This window comes from Arvicanthis niloticus, chromosome X, assembly GCF_011762505.2.
Source record: "Arvicanthis niloticus isolate mArvNil1 chromosome X, mArvNil1.pat.X, whole genome shotgun sequence".
Lineage (NCBI taxonomy): Eukaryota > Metazoa > Chordata > Mammalia > Rodentia > Muridae > Arvicanthis > Arvicanthis niloticus.
The window spans coordinates 6,879,559-6,894,951 of record NC_047679.1 but is presented as its reverse complement, the minus strand read 5'-3'; the positions used below and the strand labels follow the sequence as shown (position 1 = coordinate 6,894,951).

Sequence of the window (15,393 nt, the reverse complement as noted above, 5' to 3'; positions counted from 1 at the left end):
CCTATAGTCCCTGCTCAGGTGGACTCAGGTCACCAGCATCCAGCCTTCCACCGTTCTCCTTCCTATGTCTAGCTCCCTTCCCCCTTCCTCCTCCCCGCCCTCCCGCAGTTTTCTCATCCCTCCCTCCCATTCCCAGCACTAGTCAAGCGAGTTTCCCTTCTTTACAAAATGGCCACCTTGCTGGACACCCACGGTCACGTGATCCTGCTGCCCTCCACGGAAAGCCAGGACTCATTAGGCCAGACAAAGGCAACTACATCATCTCCACTCCCGGGTTATGAGAGGAATGGAGGACAGACTAGAAAGAGAAACACTGGGTGCACAGGGGAAGTAGCCGCAAATAACCCTAGTTTAAATCTTAGGGACTTATTGCTAGAGGAGGGTAGGAAATGGTTTCTCGCGAGATCTCGAAAAAAAAAACCACTTAAGATAAAGGTACTGGCGGAGACTAGGGGACAGCAAACCCAAGAGAAGCAGAACCACATAGAATGCGGGCTTCTCCATGTGCGGACAAGGACGCGGGTAACTGGACTCACTAGGGAATCTCACGGGACTAAGCCGACCAACGCACCGTAAGCAGGCTGACTTCCTAACGGCAGTGGCCTGCCGCCGGCGAGAGGAGGGCACACGTCTTACGTGCTGACGTAGCAGTCCTCCGAGTTGGTATATAAGATCGGTGGCCGCGCGGTGCGCTTCAAAGCCGCAGTTCTCCCGTGAGAGGGCCTTTGCGGTAGAGCCAGCATTTGCTCAGCAGCGGAAGACTCCGAATTCTCGGTACTCTTCAGGGATGAGTCATGTGGCAGTGGAAAATGCGCTCGGGCTGGACCAGCAGGTGAGCTGCAGTGGTCGCTGCATCAGTGTCTCCCCTGACCTAACCTGCCTTGTGGCGCAGCTCTTTAAGTTCTGCTTTTTTCCTTCCCGTTTCCCCGGGTGGCTCGGGCCGGCGGGTGCGAGTATCTAGGGGCTCTGGAGGGACTGGATGCTTTGCGGGGAGTGCTAGAGCCGGTGGTTCTTCCAGCTCGGCTGCATTCGCGGTATTGTCCCTGGCCCGATCACAATGGCGGCTTTTGTGTCTGTGCGCAGGCGAGCTGAGGGGGAGGGAGCGCGCGCAATCGGGCGCACGCGCGCGCACCCTAGTTGATTAGTGACCCGCAGTTGGGGAGAGGGGGCTATATTGCCCCTCGTGGTGGCCCGCGGGCTGGGGTGGGTGGTTTTTGGCCTATGGTTTCTAGGGCTTTAGGCCTCCATGGCTCCAGTGGCTGGGTTTTTTTTTTTTTAATCGGGGAGTCAGCGGCGGCGCGCGGGCTAGCCGAGTGGCCCCGCGGCGCTGGAATGTGGGAGGGGGCGCCGCGGGAAGGGGGTGCTGGCCTCAGCGCGGGCTAATGGCGGCGGCCTCCTTTGTGTGGCGCAGGCTGGCGGTGCCGCGCGGTCGCCCCCCCTAACCCTCCCCCCTTCTCCCGCCTGCCCGCCTGCGGGCTCGTATGCAAGCCAGCCCGGTTTCTTCGGCACCGCGGGCCCGGTATGTCGCGGCAGGGGAGACCGCGGTTCCCGAGTGGAAAGTTTTGTGACGCAGAAATTTCAGGGCGGATTGGGCGGGGGGGGGGGGGGGGGGGGGGGGGGGGAGGGAGAGGGAGGCCGGGGCCGCTGCGTGCGCACTTGCGCCGGGCTTGGCGGTGACGCGAGCCACCCGGCGCGGCCCTTGCTCAGCCTTAAGGCTCCAGGAAACAGCCTTGCAGTCCCGATCGCGGCACGCCCGCCCTTTACCTGGGCGCAGGGGAGAGGATCACGCGCCTTGCCAGTGATGGCCCACCCTGGGAATCCTCTACAGGCAAAAGGCCCAGAATATGGCAACAGATAACTTGTTGCTGGCCGTTGAAGTAAAATTGGGAGAGTGATCAGGCCTGCTTTCTGATTTCTTAATCCAGATTCATTCCAATTCTAGGTGTAGAGACCGAGGAGATAATCTGTTGCCTTCTGGCTGGCCTTCGGGTCAATGGCCCGATACAGTAAATCTTCCACGTTAGATACATTGTAACTTAAAGAAGGACACTGTTACATTTCCCATCTAAATGATACTTATTTATACTAAATGATACAATATTGCCGACCTCTATTGGAATTTATATTTCCAAGAGCCTTTCATAAATTGGTAATGGATTTAACTCCAAAAGCTTAGGAATTCGGAGTGTTTCAAAGTTTTAAGTTTGTGACCAGTACCAACAGTGCATTTGTCAACTTTGTTGCTTCTTAGATTAATGTTGCCAAATGATAAATTGCAAAACAAAACGGCGGGCTCGAGAGATGGCTCAGTGGTTAAAAGGACTGGGTTCAATTTTCAGCACCCACGTGGCAGCTCACGCCTGCCTGTAACTCCAATTCCAGGTGATCCGACACCCTCACATAGACATACTTGAAGGCAAACCACCTGTGCACAATTTCAAAAGTCACTTAAAAAATACCCAAAAGTCAGATTGTAATGAGTGTGGCTTTAAATGGCAACTATTGTTTCAAAGCATGGCAACATTTTTTGCTAATGGCAAAGAGGTTACATCTGTTTTCAGGAACCATAGGGATACTTGTAGTTAGCCAGTATCATTGAACTTTAAGCACAGATTTACAAAGTAACATTTCCTTAATGTAACAGTTCCATCTTTTCTGTTTTTTTTTTTCTTTTTTTGAGAGGGTCCCCTTTTCATTTGTGGTTTATACTCCTAAATAGATGGGCTCAGCAGGTTAAGGCAGATGCCACCAAGTGTGATGTTCGTGGCGACCCGAATTTGATCAGCCTGGTCTTTTAGTGAGTTTGAGGCCAGTCAAGGTTACAAGAGCTTAAAAAAATGAAGATAGCGTGTAGCATTTTTGTACAATCTTGTTAGCAGTATAAGGAGATGGGTAGACTTGGGAGGTTAGCCCCAGTAAAACGTCCTTTAATAAGAACACCAGAGGAGATTCGTGACTACTTCTGTAAATTTACAGTTAAATGGGAGAACAGGAATTATTTCCGTTTTATTCTGTAGTGCTAACTGGTGAGTGTATTGCTAAAATTCTGTCTAATGCAGTATTATCCCAATTTAATATACTTGTGCTGTATTGGAGAATAAAGGAACTAAACAATAATTTCAAAGTTTGTCTTTATGCTTTTAGGTTTAAGATAATAAGTATAAAGTTGGTGGTGTTTAGAAAAACTTTTTAAAATGAATCCTAAACTAATTTAACGTGTGTGGCTTTTGTTTTTAGACAGGGTCTGATTTAGCCCGGGCTATCTATTGCTGAGAATGGCTTTGAACTCCTGATCCACCTGCCTCTACTTCTCCAATACTGGGACTACAGCCATGAATCATCACAGTTTATGTGGTACTAGGGATTAAAACTCAGGCCTCATCCTTCAATGTGGGCTAGCAGTCTACCAACTGAACTAAGCTCTGAGTGCCTAGTTAATGTTTTAAAACAATCTTGTTTGCCTGCCCTGACCTCAAACTTAAAGTTTTTATTTAACGTATGTGTCTGCCTCTATGTACCATAATGTCTTTGGAGGCCAGAAGAAAGCAGTGGATCTGGAACCGGAGTTGTTGAGTAGGTGCTCTTGATAGAACTGTTTTAGCCACTTGAGTACTGGGGCTAGGTTGCTTACCACCATACCTGGCTAAAAATTCTGAGATACAGTGTAACTAAGTTTTAGTTTCTCAAATAAGGAGCTTCACTATGGACAATGTTTACAGAACAAATATTTTGAAAGATTGAGTTTGGATCCAGTTTCTGATTTTGTAACTTGTGGTATTTATAGTGGTAGTACTTTGCATTAGAACTCTAGTGCATTCTTGGTCACATTCTAAATTTTATTAATAGCTGTGTGGGCTCTGAGAGGCAACTATTTGAATGTGGGACTAGGATATTGGAGTATTTTTCCATTTCATTCAACATTGAAACTAAAACAATCTGATTTCTTTCTAGTTTGCTGGCCTAGACCTGAACTCTTCAGATAATCAGACTGGAGGAAGTACAGCAAGCAGTAAGTAAAACCTTTTATGGATATATTGAATATCAGAACTAGATATCTTAATATTTTCTTGAATGTTAAGAATTTAATGAACATTGTTAGAATGCACTTTCACTGGCTAGAAAGAAGTGCTGGGCACATAAGTTGGTGATCAAATCAGATGTTTAATTCAGAAGTGCAAAGAGAATTAGAATAAATTACCACTAGTGGCCATTTAACTTAGCTGTCCAGGTACTTACTGGCCGACAAAGCTTCACTCTGCCTCTGCTGGGATTAAAGGCAAGTACCACCACACCCAGCCTTAACTACTAGGCTTAAAGTTGGCCTTTTTTTTTTTTTAAATGTAGCCTAGGTTGGCCTTGAGGTGATCTTCCTGCCCTGCTTTAGCTAGGATTACAGGCATAATGCGTATCTTAAAGTCATATCTGGCTCATCAACTCTTTAAAGTTGTTGGGAGTATTTGATTTTTAATAGGGATTTTGATGAAAAGCTTTACTGTGAAGGTATTTGGCATTATTAATTTTGTGTTCTTTTAGAAGGGCGCTATATCCCTCCTCATTTAAGGAACAGAGAAGCTTCTAAAGGTGAGTCCCTAATACCAGTTTGGTAAGCCCAGTTTTTGATTTATTTAGAAATTAGTCAAAGTCTAGGGAAGGCAAGGCAGCTTGGGAAGCCTATACATTTCTACCATGGTTGATTTAAAGTATTGGAACTTAGTAACTTTGAAAAACCTTAACTGATGTCACACCATGGAAAGTTGCTGTCAGTGTCATGGTTTTTATATGATTTATTAGTCTCTTATTACATCTTGCTTTTAATTTGGGAAAATAGGTGGGTGCTATGGTGTGTAGTACAAACTACATGAAAATAGGTTGGTTTGTCTTAACATGACAAGAAGATGAACTTAGCACAAGATAAGTTGAACTATCAGGCACATTCTAGTGAATCTCTGATGTGGAATTCTTTGTCAAAAGATATTAGAAGAGGCAGGATTTTAATTTTACAACTACCAGAAAGATCTGGAGAAGCAATTAAGTTCTTGATTGCTAGGGAAAACACATGGCTGGCTAATGGTAGAGACAAAGGCAAAAGGAAAGTAGCTTGTAAATGCCTCTGACTAATAAGATGTCATCTAAGCTACTTCTAGCCTTACTTGTCTTAAGTAACTGTCACTGGTGATCCCTACTTAAATATTTATATTTGACTTTGTATTGGGAACATATAGGGGGGAGAGTTCTTTTGAATATTTTTGTTATTAAGCTTGTAAATCAACCATTAAAGTGATACCATTTTGGACTATGGTTTACATGCACAAGGCATTGTAGTTTTGCTGTTAGAACTATAAAATACTAAACCAAATAATCAGATGCTAATTGACTGTTTCTCTGGAATTTCATTTACATCTATAAAGTGAATGGCAGAGCATAGTCACTCAGATAGTACTCATCTTGGCTAATGGCAAAGTTGTTGACCTTAGAGGTTCCAAAATATTCATAGCCTGTCAGATTGCATGACAGTCTTATCTTTTGCTGTCATCTTTAGAATGTTTACATTGGCATTTGATACCAGAGAGATAAAAAAGCCAGTAGGCTTAATTCAGAAAGATTAAGACCACGTGTTAATAGGATTCTTTTAGAGTTTGTGGTTTTTATTTTTAGGTTTCTATGACAAAGACAGTTCGGGGTGGAGTTCCAGTAAAGATAAGGATGCATACAGCAGCTTTGGATCCCGGGGTGATTCAAGAGGGAAGTCTAGCTTCTTTGGAGATCGTGGAAGTGGATCAAGGGGAAGGTAAATGAAACTATCTTATATACATTCAATGGTACTTTAAGAATTTTTATCCTGACTATCAGGATAAAGTGGATGTCAACCATTATATCTACTTACGGCACTACATTTTTTAGCTGTAAGCTTGAACCTATTGCATAGAAATCAGACAAAAAAAAGTACAGTGTTGCTATACTTTCATCCCAGCACTTGGGAGACAGGCAGATGGATCTCTTGAGTTCTAGGACAGCCAACACAGATACCCTGTTTTAAAAAAACAAAAGAAAAGTGCAAATATGAAGTCAGTTTTTCTATTTTTAATATTACCTGTTTTAGAAGTAATTTCATATAGTGAATGGCCTAATTTGCTTGGGCTCTTCGTAGACTCGTGGCAAAATAAATGCCTTATATTAATAATACAAGTACTGCAAACTGACTTTATGTGCCCTACTAGCTATGGTTAGTCTCCCGTGTCCAGATTTTTCGCAAACAGACCTAAAACTACAAACATCTTTATCCAGGTAAGGATTTTTTAAAAATTATTTAAGAAGCTGTCACATGAATTTTTCCTCATGTCTGTAGTCAGAACAAGTGGTGTTGTGTGCTATTTTTTTGATCTTTACTGCTAAATATGTTTTGACGAACACGAAGGGAGGGGCTATATGTCCATTTAATTGTTTTTAAAGCTTTAATTTTTAATGATAAATGTATACAAGACTGGGCTATATGACTTTAGAAATAAAAGAAGGTACTGAGTTTTAGATGATAGAATCTGGTAGTTTGAACTGTTCAAACCATGGAGTTGATCAATTCCTCTGGAGTGATCTGATGATGATGGTTAAGATTCTAATTTAGTCCTTGTGATACTCAGGTTTGATGACCGCGGACGGGGAGACTATGATGGCATTGGCAGCCGAGGAGATAGAGGTGGCTTTGGCAAATTTGAAAGAGGTGGAAATAGTCGCTGGTGTGATAAATCAGATGAGGATGACTGGTCAAAGCCACTCCCACCAAGTGAACGCTTGGAACAGTAAGTTTTGAAGTATGCTATTTATGATGAAATCTTTCTCATTGATATTGCATGTGAATTTACCAATCTATTTATTTCAGGGAACTCTTTTCTGGAGGCAATACTGGGATTAACTTTGAAAAATATGATGACATTCCAGTTGAAGCAACAGGCAACAACTGTCCTCCACACATTGAAAGTGTAAGTACTTCCTCTATTACAGAGAAATATAACCCATACATTAGAGTTTGTGGAAAGGGAGACATTGGTTGCATTATTAAGTAATTTTCTTTATCAATGTAAAAGCCCAGCTTAGTTATCATGTTAAAATTTTGCTGTTGTTGTCATTCACAAATTAATATAAAACAGCTTCAGGTAACATTTCTACTTATTTCATACCATTGAATTTGACAGTTCAGTGATGTCGAGATGGGAGAAATTATCATGGGAAACATTGAGCTTACTCGTTATACTCGCCCAACTCCAGTACAGAAGCATGCTATTCCTATTATCAAAGAGAAAAGAGACTTGATGGCTTGTGCTCAAACAGGTAAGCTCACTTTTTTCTAGCAAAGAAACACGTGCTAGATACTTATGGGTTTGTGTACAATGAACGTTTGGCAATGCTGAATTCTGTTGTGTCAAAGAGGCCATAGATGATACGAAAATAATGGCTATATTCTGTAAATCTTTATTTTAAAATAGTGGCTTGTTTCTGAATTTGCTGACTCTTAGTCAGCTAAAGAAGTTAGTTATATGGGGTTTTTGGGAAGTTTGGACATAAAGTAAAAAGTACTAGTTAGTTTACCAGTGTTGGTTCAGAAGTAATAATAAGGAGGGTTTTATTGTGGTCCACTGATGAACATATTTCTCTTAACAGGCTCTGGAAAAACTGCAGCATTTCTCTTGCCCATCTTGAGTCAGATTTATGCTGATGGTCCAGGAGAGGCTCTGAGGGCCATGAAGGTGATTTTCCTTGGTGCTGGGAATGTGGCCTAGGGGGCTTTTCTTAAGCAAGCGCTCTGTCAATGGGCACATGTATGCCCATTGCATTGTTTCTCTGTAGAAAGCAAAGTTATTGGGAAGCTTTTAGGAAGGTATTGAGAGCATTCCAAGTGGTGGTAAGACTAGTCGAAGTTTTATGGTATAGTATATAAATTGCAGAGGGAAATGAATTTTTATACATTAACTTAAGTGATAATTTAGCATGCAGATTAACAAATTTCTATTTCTTAGGAAAATGGAAGATATGGGCGTCGTAAACAGTATCCAATCTCCTTGGTACTGGCACCAACGAGAGAACTAGCAGTGCAGATCTATGAAGAAGCCAGGAAAGTAAGTGCATTTCGGTGATTCATAGCTTGCCCACTGATTCTAATAAAATATTTTATAGCCATGTAAAGAATGTTGATATTGAATTTGATGGAGATTCTTTATAGTTCTCATACCGATCTAGAGTCCGTCCTTGTGTGGTTTATGGTGGTGCTGAAATTGGTCAGCAGATTCGAGACTTAGAACGTGGATGCCACTTGTTAGTAGCCACTCCAGGACGTCTTGTGGACATGATGGAGAGAGGGAAGATCGGGTTAGACTTCTGCAAGTATGTTTGTTAGCTTGTCTAAATATGTAAATACTGAGGGATGGTGGGCTACAAAAATTTATCGTATCAATCGACCTTGAAAGGTGAGCTAATACTTTAGTAGAGGATAGTAACTAGATCCAAGGACAAAGAACGGGGCATTCAGCAAGATGGCTAAGTAGGTAAAGGTGCTTGCTGCCAAACCTGATGGCATGACTCAATCTATTGCCCCAACGGTCATAATGGAGGAAAATCTACTCTTGCAGATTGTCCTGTGTGCCTTGTAGTACATGTGCATATACACATAAAACTTGAAAACATTAATTTAAAAACTAAGCTAGTTGGCTCTCTAATCATGGATGATTTTTATCTTGGGGCACAAATCCTTTTTTTTCCCTATGTAACTGTATTAAACAATGTTAACTACATTGATTATATTATTTAAATTAACATAAATTGCCTTGATTTCTTCTCAAAATCCTAACTAAATATTTTTCATGACAGATACCTGGTGTTAGATGAAGCTGACCGGATGTTAGATATGGGGTTTGAACCTCAGATACGTAGAATAGTTGAACAAGACACTATGCCTCCAAAAGGTGTTCGCCACACTATGATGTTCAGTGCTACTTTTCCTAAGGAAATACAGGTACTACTATGCAATTTCTACTTAAAGATTTCCTTATTTCGGTAGATGTTTTCAGCTCTTTGTTATGGAGATCCGGCTGCCCTCAGACCCTCCTGCTGCTAGGCTTAAAGGAATGTCCTTTGACCAGAAATAGTGGGGAATGGGGGTGTTGGCAAAATGGCCTAGTGAGTAAAATTGCTTGCTTCCTGAATTTAGTCCCTGGAACCTACATGAAGAGAAAGGAGTACCAACTTCCTCAAGTTGTATACTCTTTGATTGACATCCACACTTACAAACATACAATACAACTGCAAAATTAAAGAATGGCTTTTTTTTCTTCAGATGCTGGCCCGTGATTTCTTAGATGAATACATATTTCTGGCTGTAGGAAGAGTTGGGTCTACTTCAGAGAACATCACACAAAAAGTGGTTTGGGTGGAGGAGATAGACAAAAGGTCATTTCTGCTTGACCTCCTAAATGCAACAGGTAAAACTAGCTCTCTAATGATTATGTAATTCGAATAGTCATTAGCTCTCTGACTATTTATGTAATGAGAATTGTTTGTATCACCATCATTTTCCACCCTATTCAAAACATTGTCATATGTCCATTTTGTCTATATACATACTTACAAAGTATTGTTTACTAATACTGATAAACCTTATTTTCAAATTCAGGCAAGGATTCCCTGACTCTAGTGTTTGTGGAGACCAAAAAGGGTGCAGATTCGCTGGAGGATTTCTTATACCATGAAGGATATGCTTGTACCAGTATCCATGGAGACCGTTCTCAGAGAGATAGGGAAGAAGCCCTTCACCAGTTCCGCTCAGGAAAAAGCCCAATTCTAGTGGCTACGGCAGTATGTATAATACTGTATATTTTTTTTACTCTCAAAAGTTTATTGCGTCCAAATACTTGGTTTCAGTGGGCCATCATCTAAAACAAAAGTTATATTTCAGGTAGCAGCAAGAGGACTGGATATTTCAAATGTGAAGCATGTTATTAATTTTGACCTGCCTAGTGATATTGAAGAATATGTGCATCGCATAGGCCGTACAGGACGTGTAGGAAACCTTGGTAAGTGTTTAGTTACCGGATATCCTGATTGGTTTTTGTTTTGTTTTGTTTTGTTTTTATTGTGATAGCACAGGAAAGAACTTTATAGCTTGTTGTTTAAGACCAGGAATGGCTTTGACCTCAATAGAATCTGGTTATCTCTGCCTCCAGAGTGCTGGATTAAAGCTGTTTTCACTACCATGCATACCAGCCTATAATTTATAGTATCTTAAATACTATTTATGATTCTTATTTTTTACACAATGCAGTCAGGATTTATTGGTTAGATAGCTGAGAGTAATATTTTTATTATCTGATAAGAATATTAAGCTACTTTTCTGGAGTACTTTTTGTTTATGTGTGTTTTTTTTTTGTGTGTGTGTGTGTGTATGAACTGCTTTAGGTCTTGCCACCTCATTCTTCAATGAAAGGAATATAAACATCACTAAGGATTTACTGGATCTTCTTGTTGAAGCAAAACAAGAAGTGCCATCTTGGTTAGAAAACATGGCTTTTGAGCACCACTACAAGGGTAGCAGTCGTGGACGTTCTAAGAGGTAAGGTGTACACATGGTGCATAGTTAGGGGCATGAGAACTTGTTTCTCAGTGTTGCTTAAAATACTAAGTTAGTGTTGGCTTATCAGTGCTTATACCAACATGACTTTTCCTTGCCCCTTACAGCAGCCGATTTAGTGGAGGGTTTGGTGCCAGAGACTATCGACAAAGTAGTGGTGCCAGCAGTTCCAGCTTCAGCAGCAGCCGTGCAAGCAGCAGTCGAAGTGGTGGAGGTGGCCATGGCGGCAGCAGAGGATTTGGTGGAGGTAATATTTCTTTGTTTTAAACTTTATTGTCTTAAACACAGATGAGATGATTTAGGAAAGTTCAACACGGTATAGCTTTTCATAACTTTTGAAGGGAAAGATTGTTGCTAACAGTGGGTGACTTAATCTCTCTTTTTTTATCTCTCACTAGGTGGCTACGGAGGCTTTTACAACAGTGATGGATATGGAGGAAATTATAACTCCCAGGGGGTTGACTGGTGGGGTAACTGAGCCTGCTTTGTAGTAGGTCACCCTGCCAAACAAGCTAATATGGAAACCACATGTAACTTAGCCAGACTATACCTTGTGTAGCTTCAAGAACTCGCAGTACATTACCAGCTGTGATTCTCCACTGAAATTTTTTTTTTTAAGGGAGCTCAAGGTCACAAGTAAAGATGAAAGGAACAATCAGCAGCCCTGTTCTGAAGGTGGTTTGAAGACTTCATTGCTGTAGTTTGGATTAACTCCCCTCCCGCCTACCCCTATCCCAAAACTGCATTTATAATTTTGTGACTGAGGATCATTTGTTTGTTAATGTACTGTGCCTTTAACTTTAGACAACTTTTTATTTTGATGTCCTGTTGGCTCAGTAATGCTCAAGATTCCAATTGTTTTTGACAAAATAAATTTACTGAACTTGGGCTAAAATCAAACCTTGGCACACAGGTGTGATACAACTTAACAGGAATCATGGATTCATCCATAAATAATCTAAGGAAACTCAAGTGCTGGCCTGTCTTCGGGCTTCTGATACTTGCAGATTGGGGGAAATAAACACCAAACGTCTTGAAGCATATTCATGGAATTAGTTTCTAATGTGGCAAACTGTATTAAGTTAAAGTTCTGATTTGCTCACTCTATCCTGGATAGGTATTTAGAACCTGATAATAGTCTTTAAACAAGCCATTCCAGTCATGATGAGGTGATGTATGAATACATGCATACATTCAAAGCACTGTTCTCAAAGTTAATGCAAGTAAATACAGCAATTCCTCTTTCAATGTTTAGGCAGATCGTTAACTATGAGCTAGCCAAATGTGGGCATGTTATTACAGGGAAAGTTTAAAGGTCTGATAACTTGAAATAGGTTTTTAGGAGAATTCATCTACTTAGACTTTTTAAATGCCTGCCATAAAAGAAATTGAAATGGTAGAATGGCTGACCACAGCAATGACCAGCCCTCACTTAGGGCTCTGGATGATTTTTGGTCTAATAACGCATGCTAGTGTTGATGTTTTTTGGTCAAGATGGGGATGAACAGGAAGAATTATGCAGCAGGCTTTATTTTAAATGCCGATTCACATTACTCTGTTCAAGCTGCGTTGAGATGTTAAACTGGCTTACTATAGACTTTGTAAAAAAAAAAAACAAAACAAAAAACAAATGGCTCCAGAAGAGTAACAAACTGAAATCTGAGATCACACAGGTTGGAAATATGTACATAACTGCACAAGGTGTCAATTCTGCTCTACAGTGCAGTTTAGTCAGTTTTAGTTGCATAGGTTTCCATTGTATTTATAGTCTGTTTATGCTAAATCTGGCCAAAGATGAGCATTGTCCACCACTAAAATGCCTATGCCACTTGGAATTCTGGGCTCATTTTGTGACCAGAATGCAGTGATCAAAACGCTCAATCTTTTTACAGTGGCATAGGAAGATGGCAAAAATTTCCTAAAGTGCAATAGATTTTCAAGTGTATTGTGCCTTGTTCTAAAACTTTTATTAGTAGGTGCACTTGACAGTATTGAGGTCATTTGTTATGGTGCTATTTCAATTAGTCTAGGTTTAGGCCCTTGTACATTTTGCCCATAACTTTTTACAAAGTACTTCTTTTATTGCACATTCAGAGAATTTTATATATATGTCTTGTGTGCGTGTCCTTAAACTTCCAATCTTATTTTGTCTCTTGGAGATTGTTGAACGCAGCTTGTCTAGGAAAGGGATGGGACTAGATTCTAAAATTTATTTGGGACCATGGGAATGATAGTTGGGAAGAAAACTTTGCACACGACAGATTTCTAGATACTTTTTGCTGCTAGTTTTATGTAATATTTATTGAACATTTTGACAAATATTTATTTTTGTAAGCCTAAAAGTGATTCTTTGAAAGTTTAAAGAAACTTGACCAAAAGACAGTACAAAAACACTGGCACTTGAATGTTGAATGTCACCGTATGCGTGAAATTATATATTTCGGGGTAGTGTGAGCTTTTAATGTTAAGTCATAATAAACTCTTAAGTCAAATTAAGCAGACCCGGCATTGGCGGTGTAGCCATAACTTTCTGATAGTAAAAACAAAATTGGCGACTTGAAACTAAATCATGCCAAGGTTTTGATACACTTGTCTTAAGATATTAATGAAACACTTCAAAACACTGATACAAAGTGTCCAGATTCTCAGATGTTTGTTGTGTGAGTTTTGTTTAGTTGTATTTTTATTTTTCAGTGAATGTCTGGCACATTGCAATCCTCAAACATGTGGTTATCTTTGTTGTATTAGCATAGTCAGTGACTTGGACATTCAGCAGTAGCAGTTGAGCAAGTTTTATCAGCAAGCAATATTTTCAGTTATGTTTCAAGATTAAGAATGGGTTTAAACTTGCTGAATGTAATTGACCCTCAAGTCACTGTAGCTTTAGTAGTTGCTTATTGTATTAGTTTAGATGCTAGCACTGCATGTGCTGTGCATATTCTGGTTTTATTAAAATAAAAAGTTGACCTGCACAGTCTCCTTTGTTGTTGTCAATTGTGGTTTACTTTTAGAGGTGAAAATAAAATTGTGCTCTTGCCTGAATTGCAACGTGTCATTTGATTGTCTTATTTTTCATTAGATAATGTACTTGTAGTTTTCCTTTTGGGAAAGGGTTTCTGTAGACCTGGCCAGCCTCGACTTTCCAGGGAACCTCCTGCCTCTGCCTCCCCAAGTGCTGGGATTAAAGGCGAGCCCCAACACCACTTGGGGCTGTTAATGTGAATCCTTAGAAGAAATATTTGGTAGGAAAGGACAGTGCAAGAAGAGTTAGATTAAAGGTGTATTAGTGATCCAGAAGGTGATGGCAAGTTTTACTTGGTGAGAGATCCTTATAGTCCAGTTCTTACAGGCTCCAGAACCAGTTTTTGATTTATGCAGAAAGTGAATGTGAAATTGTAGTTTGAAAAGCTGTTACTTGTGAGGATTAGGTGCAAAGCTAGGTGATTTGGTCTGGCAGAGTTCTTGAGATGGTAGTGTAATGTGTTGGACCTGTGGTTTGGAGTGTCTTAGAACTCAAGTCCCTGCTGGAGTAAAAAAGCTCAGTTTCCACCACTGAACATTTCAGCCTCGAGCCTTTGGGATTACAGGTGTGCAACACCATGCTCATGTTTTGAGCTCCAGCAAATTAAAAATTATCCTGCTTCTAATCAGAATCACCTGGGTCAAATCAAGGCTGGCCAGAGTGCAGACTGTGCTCAATTCAGTGTAACTTCCACTGTAGTGGACACCAGGTTTGGCCCACATGACTTTCAGAATTTTTCAAAGCTGGCAAGGATAAGCAATCTCACGTGGCCCCATCTGGTCATCTTCAGTTTCTGCATTCCGCCATGTACTTCACACTTAACGGAACATTGGAGTGTAGAGGTTATTTACTCAAGAGACTCATCTTTTCAGCCACCATCTTCCCGCCTTAGACCCCAACCAAGAGCAGCCTCCCAAGATTGCCAAGCAAAGAGGCTGTACATTAATAGCTGTTTGAAAATAATGGCACAACAGTACACATTTTGTGTTTCCTTTTGCCTTTAATTATTGTGCTGGCCACATGGGTTGGCTTTGTTCCGTTTCTGACAACACTCATTGGGTAAGCACATTTCTGTTTCTTTCCCTATTTCACTTTGTGATCACCAGTATGTTGCGAATTGTGGAGAAAGGGTATTTTGTGACCTGGAAAGGTGTTTACTATAGAAGAAAACGATCAAAGTTTGCGAGCCCAAAATGTCAGAAGAGTTTTATCTGCCATGTAACAGCAACTCCCAATTCTGAGAATTTTCCCCAGGTGAGGTGAAAATGTATAGAATGTTTGTGTGACAGCAGCACTATTGATTGTCCCAACGCTGAAACAAGTACATGAGTACTATTCCAGAGAGAACAAGCCATGTCCCCAATCCTTTCTCTTTAAAGGATCTTATGTAGGCATGTGACATGACTACTGACACTACCCTGCCTAGTGTTCTGTGGATAAACTTCCATCCTCATCCCAAGTACCTAAGGCTCATTTAGGGCAGTGCTTCTCAACCTACCTAATGTTTCCACCTTTTAAATACGGTTTCTCATTCTGTGGTGACTCCCAGCCATAGAGTACTTTTGTTGCTACTTCATAACTAATGTTGCTACTGTTATGAATTGTAAATATGTGCAGGATAGCTGACATGAATTCTCTGATAGGCTCATTCAGCCCTCAAAAGGGTCAAGACCCATAGGTTGAACCTCCAGTGTAGGGGATCCAGTCTATTGATTTCATCTGACTTGTCTGGCCCGTTGGAGAAAGTGTGAATTCAGAT

The 15,393-nt window shown here is 40.8% G+C and overlaps 1 protein-coding gene across 2 annotated transcripts; it reads left to right on the top strand.

Moving 5' to 3' along the window:
• The first annotated feature begins 460 nt into the window (after positions 1-460).
• Ddx3x (DEAD-box helicase 3 X-linked) lies at positions 461-13,654 on the top strand. Of its 2 annotated transcripts, none has more exons than XM_034484795.2 (17): positions 461-832; positions 3,952-4,009; positions 4,534-4,581; positions 5,656-5,788; positions 6,636-6,794; positions 6,875-6,974; positions 7,188-7,323; positions 7,654-7,739; positions 8,010-8,108; positions 8,213-8,373; positions 8,857-9,001; positions 9,323-9,467; positions 9,659-9,840; positions 9,941-10,058; positions 10,441-10,594; positions 10,720-10,859; positions 11,011-13,654. In XM_034484795.2, exons 1-17 carry the CDS (start codon positions 788-790, stop codon positions 11,088-11,090), a joined length of 1,989 nt encoding a protein of 662 aa, XP_034340686.1. In that variant the 5' UTR covers positions 461-787; the 3' UTR covers positions 11,091-13,654. The 2 variants fall into 2 exon arrangements, with proteins under 2 accessions (XP_034340686.1, XP_034340687.1); XM_034484796.2 differs by having other exon boundaries at positions 674-832; positions 4,537-4,581.
• Positions 13,655-15,393: the final 1,739 nt, after the last annotated feature.

What these genes read in the sequence shown, in the direction of transcription:
- Ddx3x (XM_034484795.2), top strand. Translation starts at nt 788, where the DNA reads ATGAGTCATGTGGCAGTGGAAAATGCGCTCGGGCTGGACCAGCAG. An exon ending in ATCGGGTTAGACTTCTGCAA is followed by an intron (nt 8,374 to 8,856) that starts GTATGTTTGTTA and finishes TTTTCATGACAG; the next exon opens with ATACCTGGTGTTAGATGAAG. An exon ending in CAGCAGAGGATTTGGTGGAG is followed by an intron (nt 10,860 to 11,010) that starts GTAATATTTCTT and finishes ATCTCTCACTAG; the next exon opens with GTGGCTACGGAGGCTTTTAC.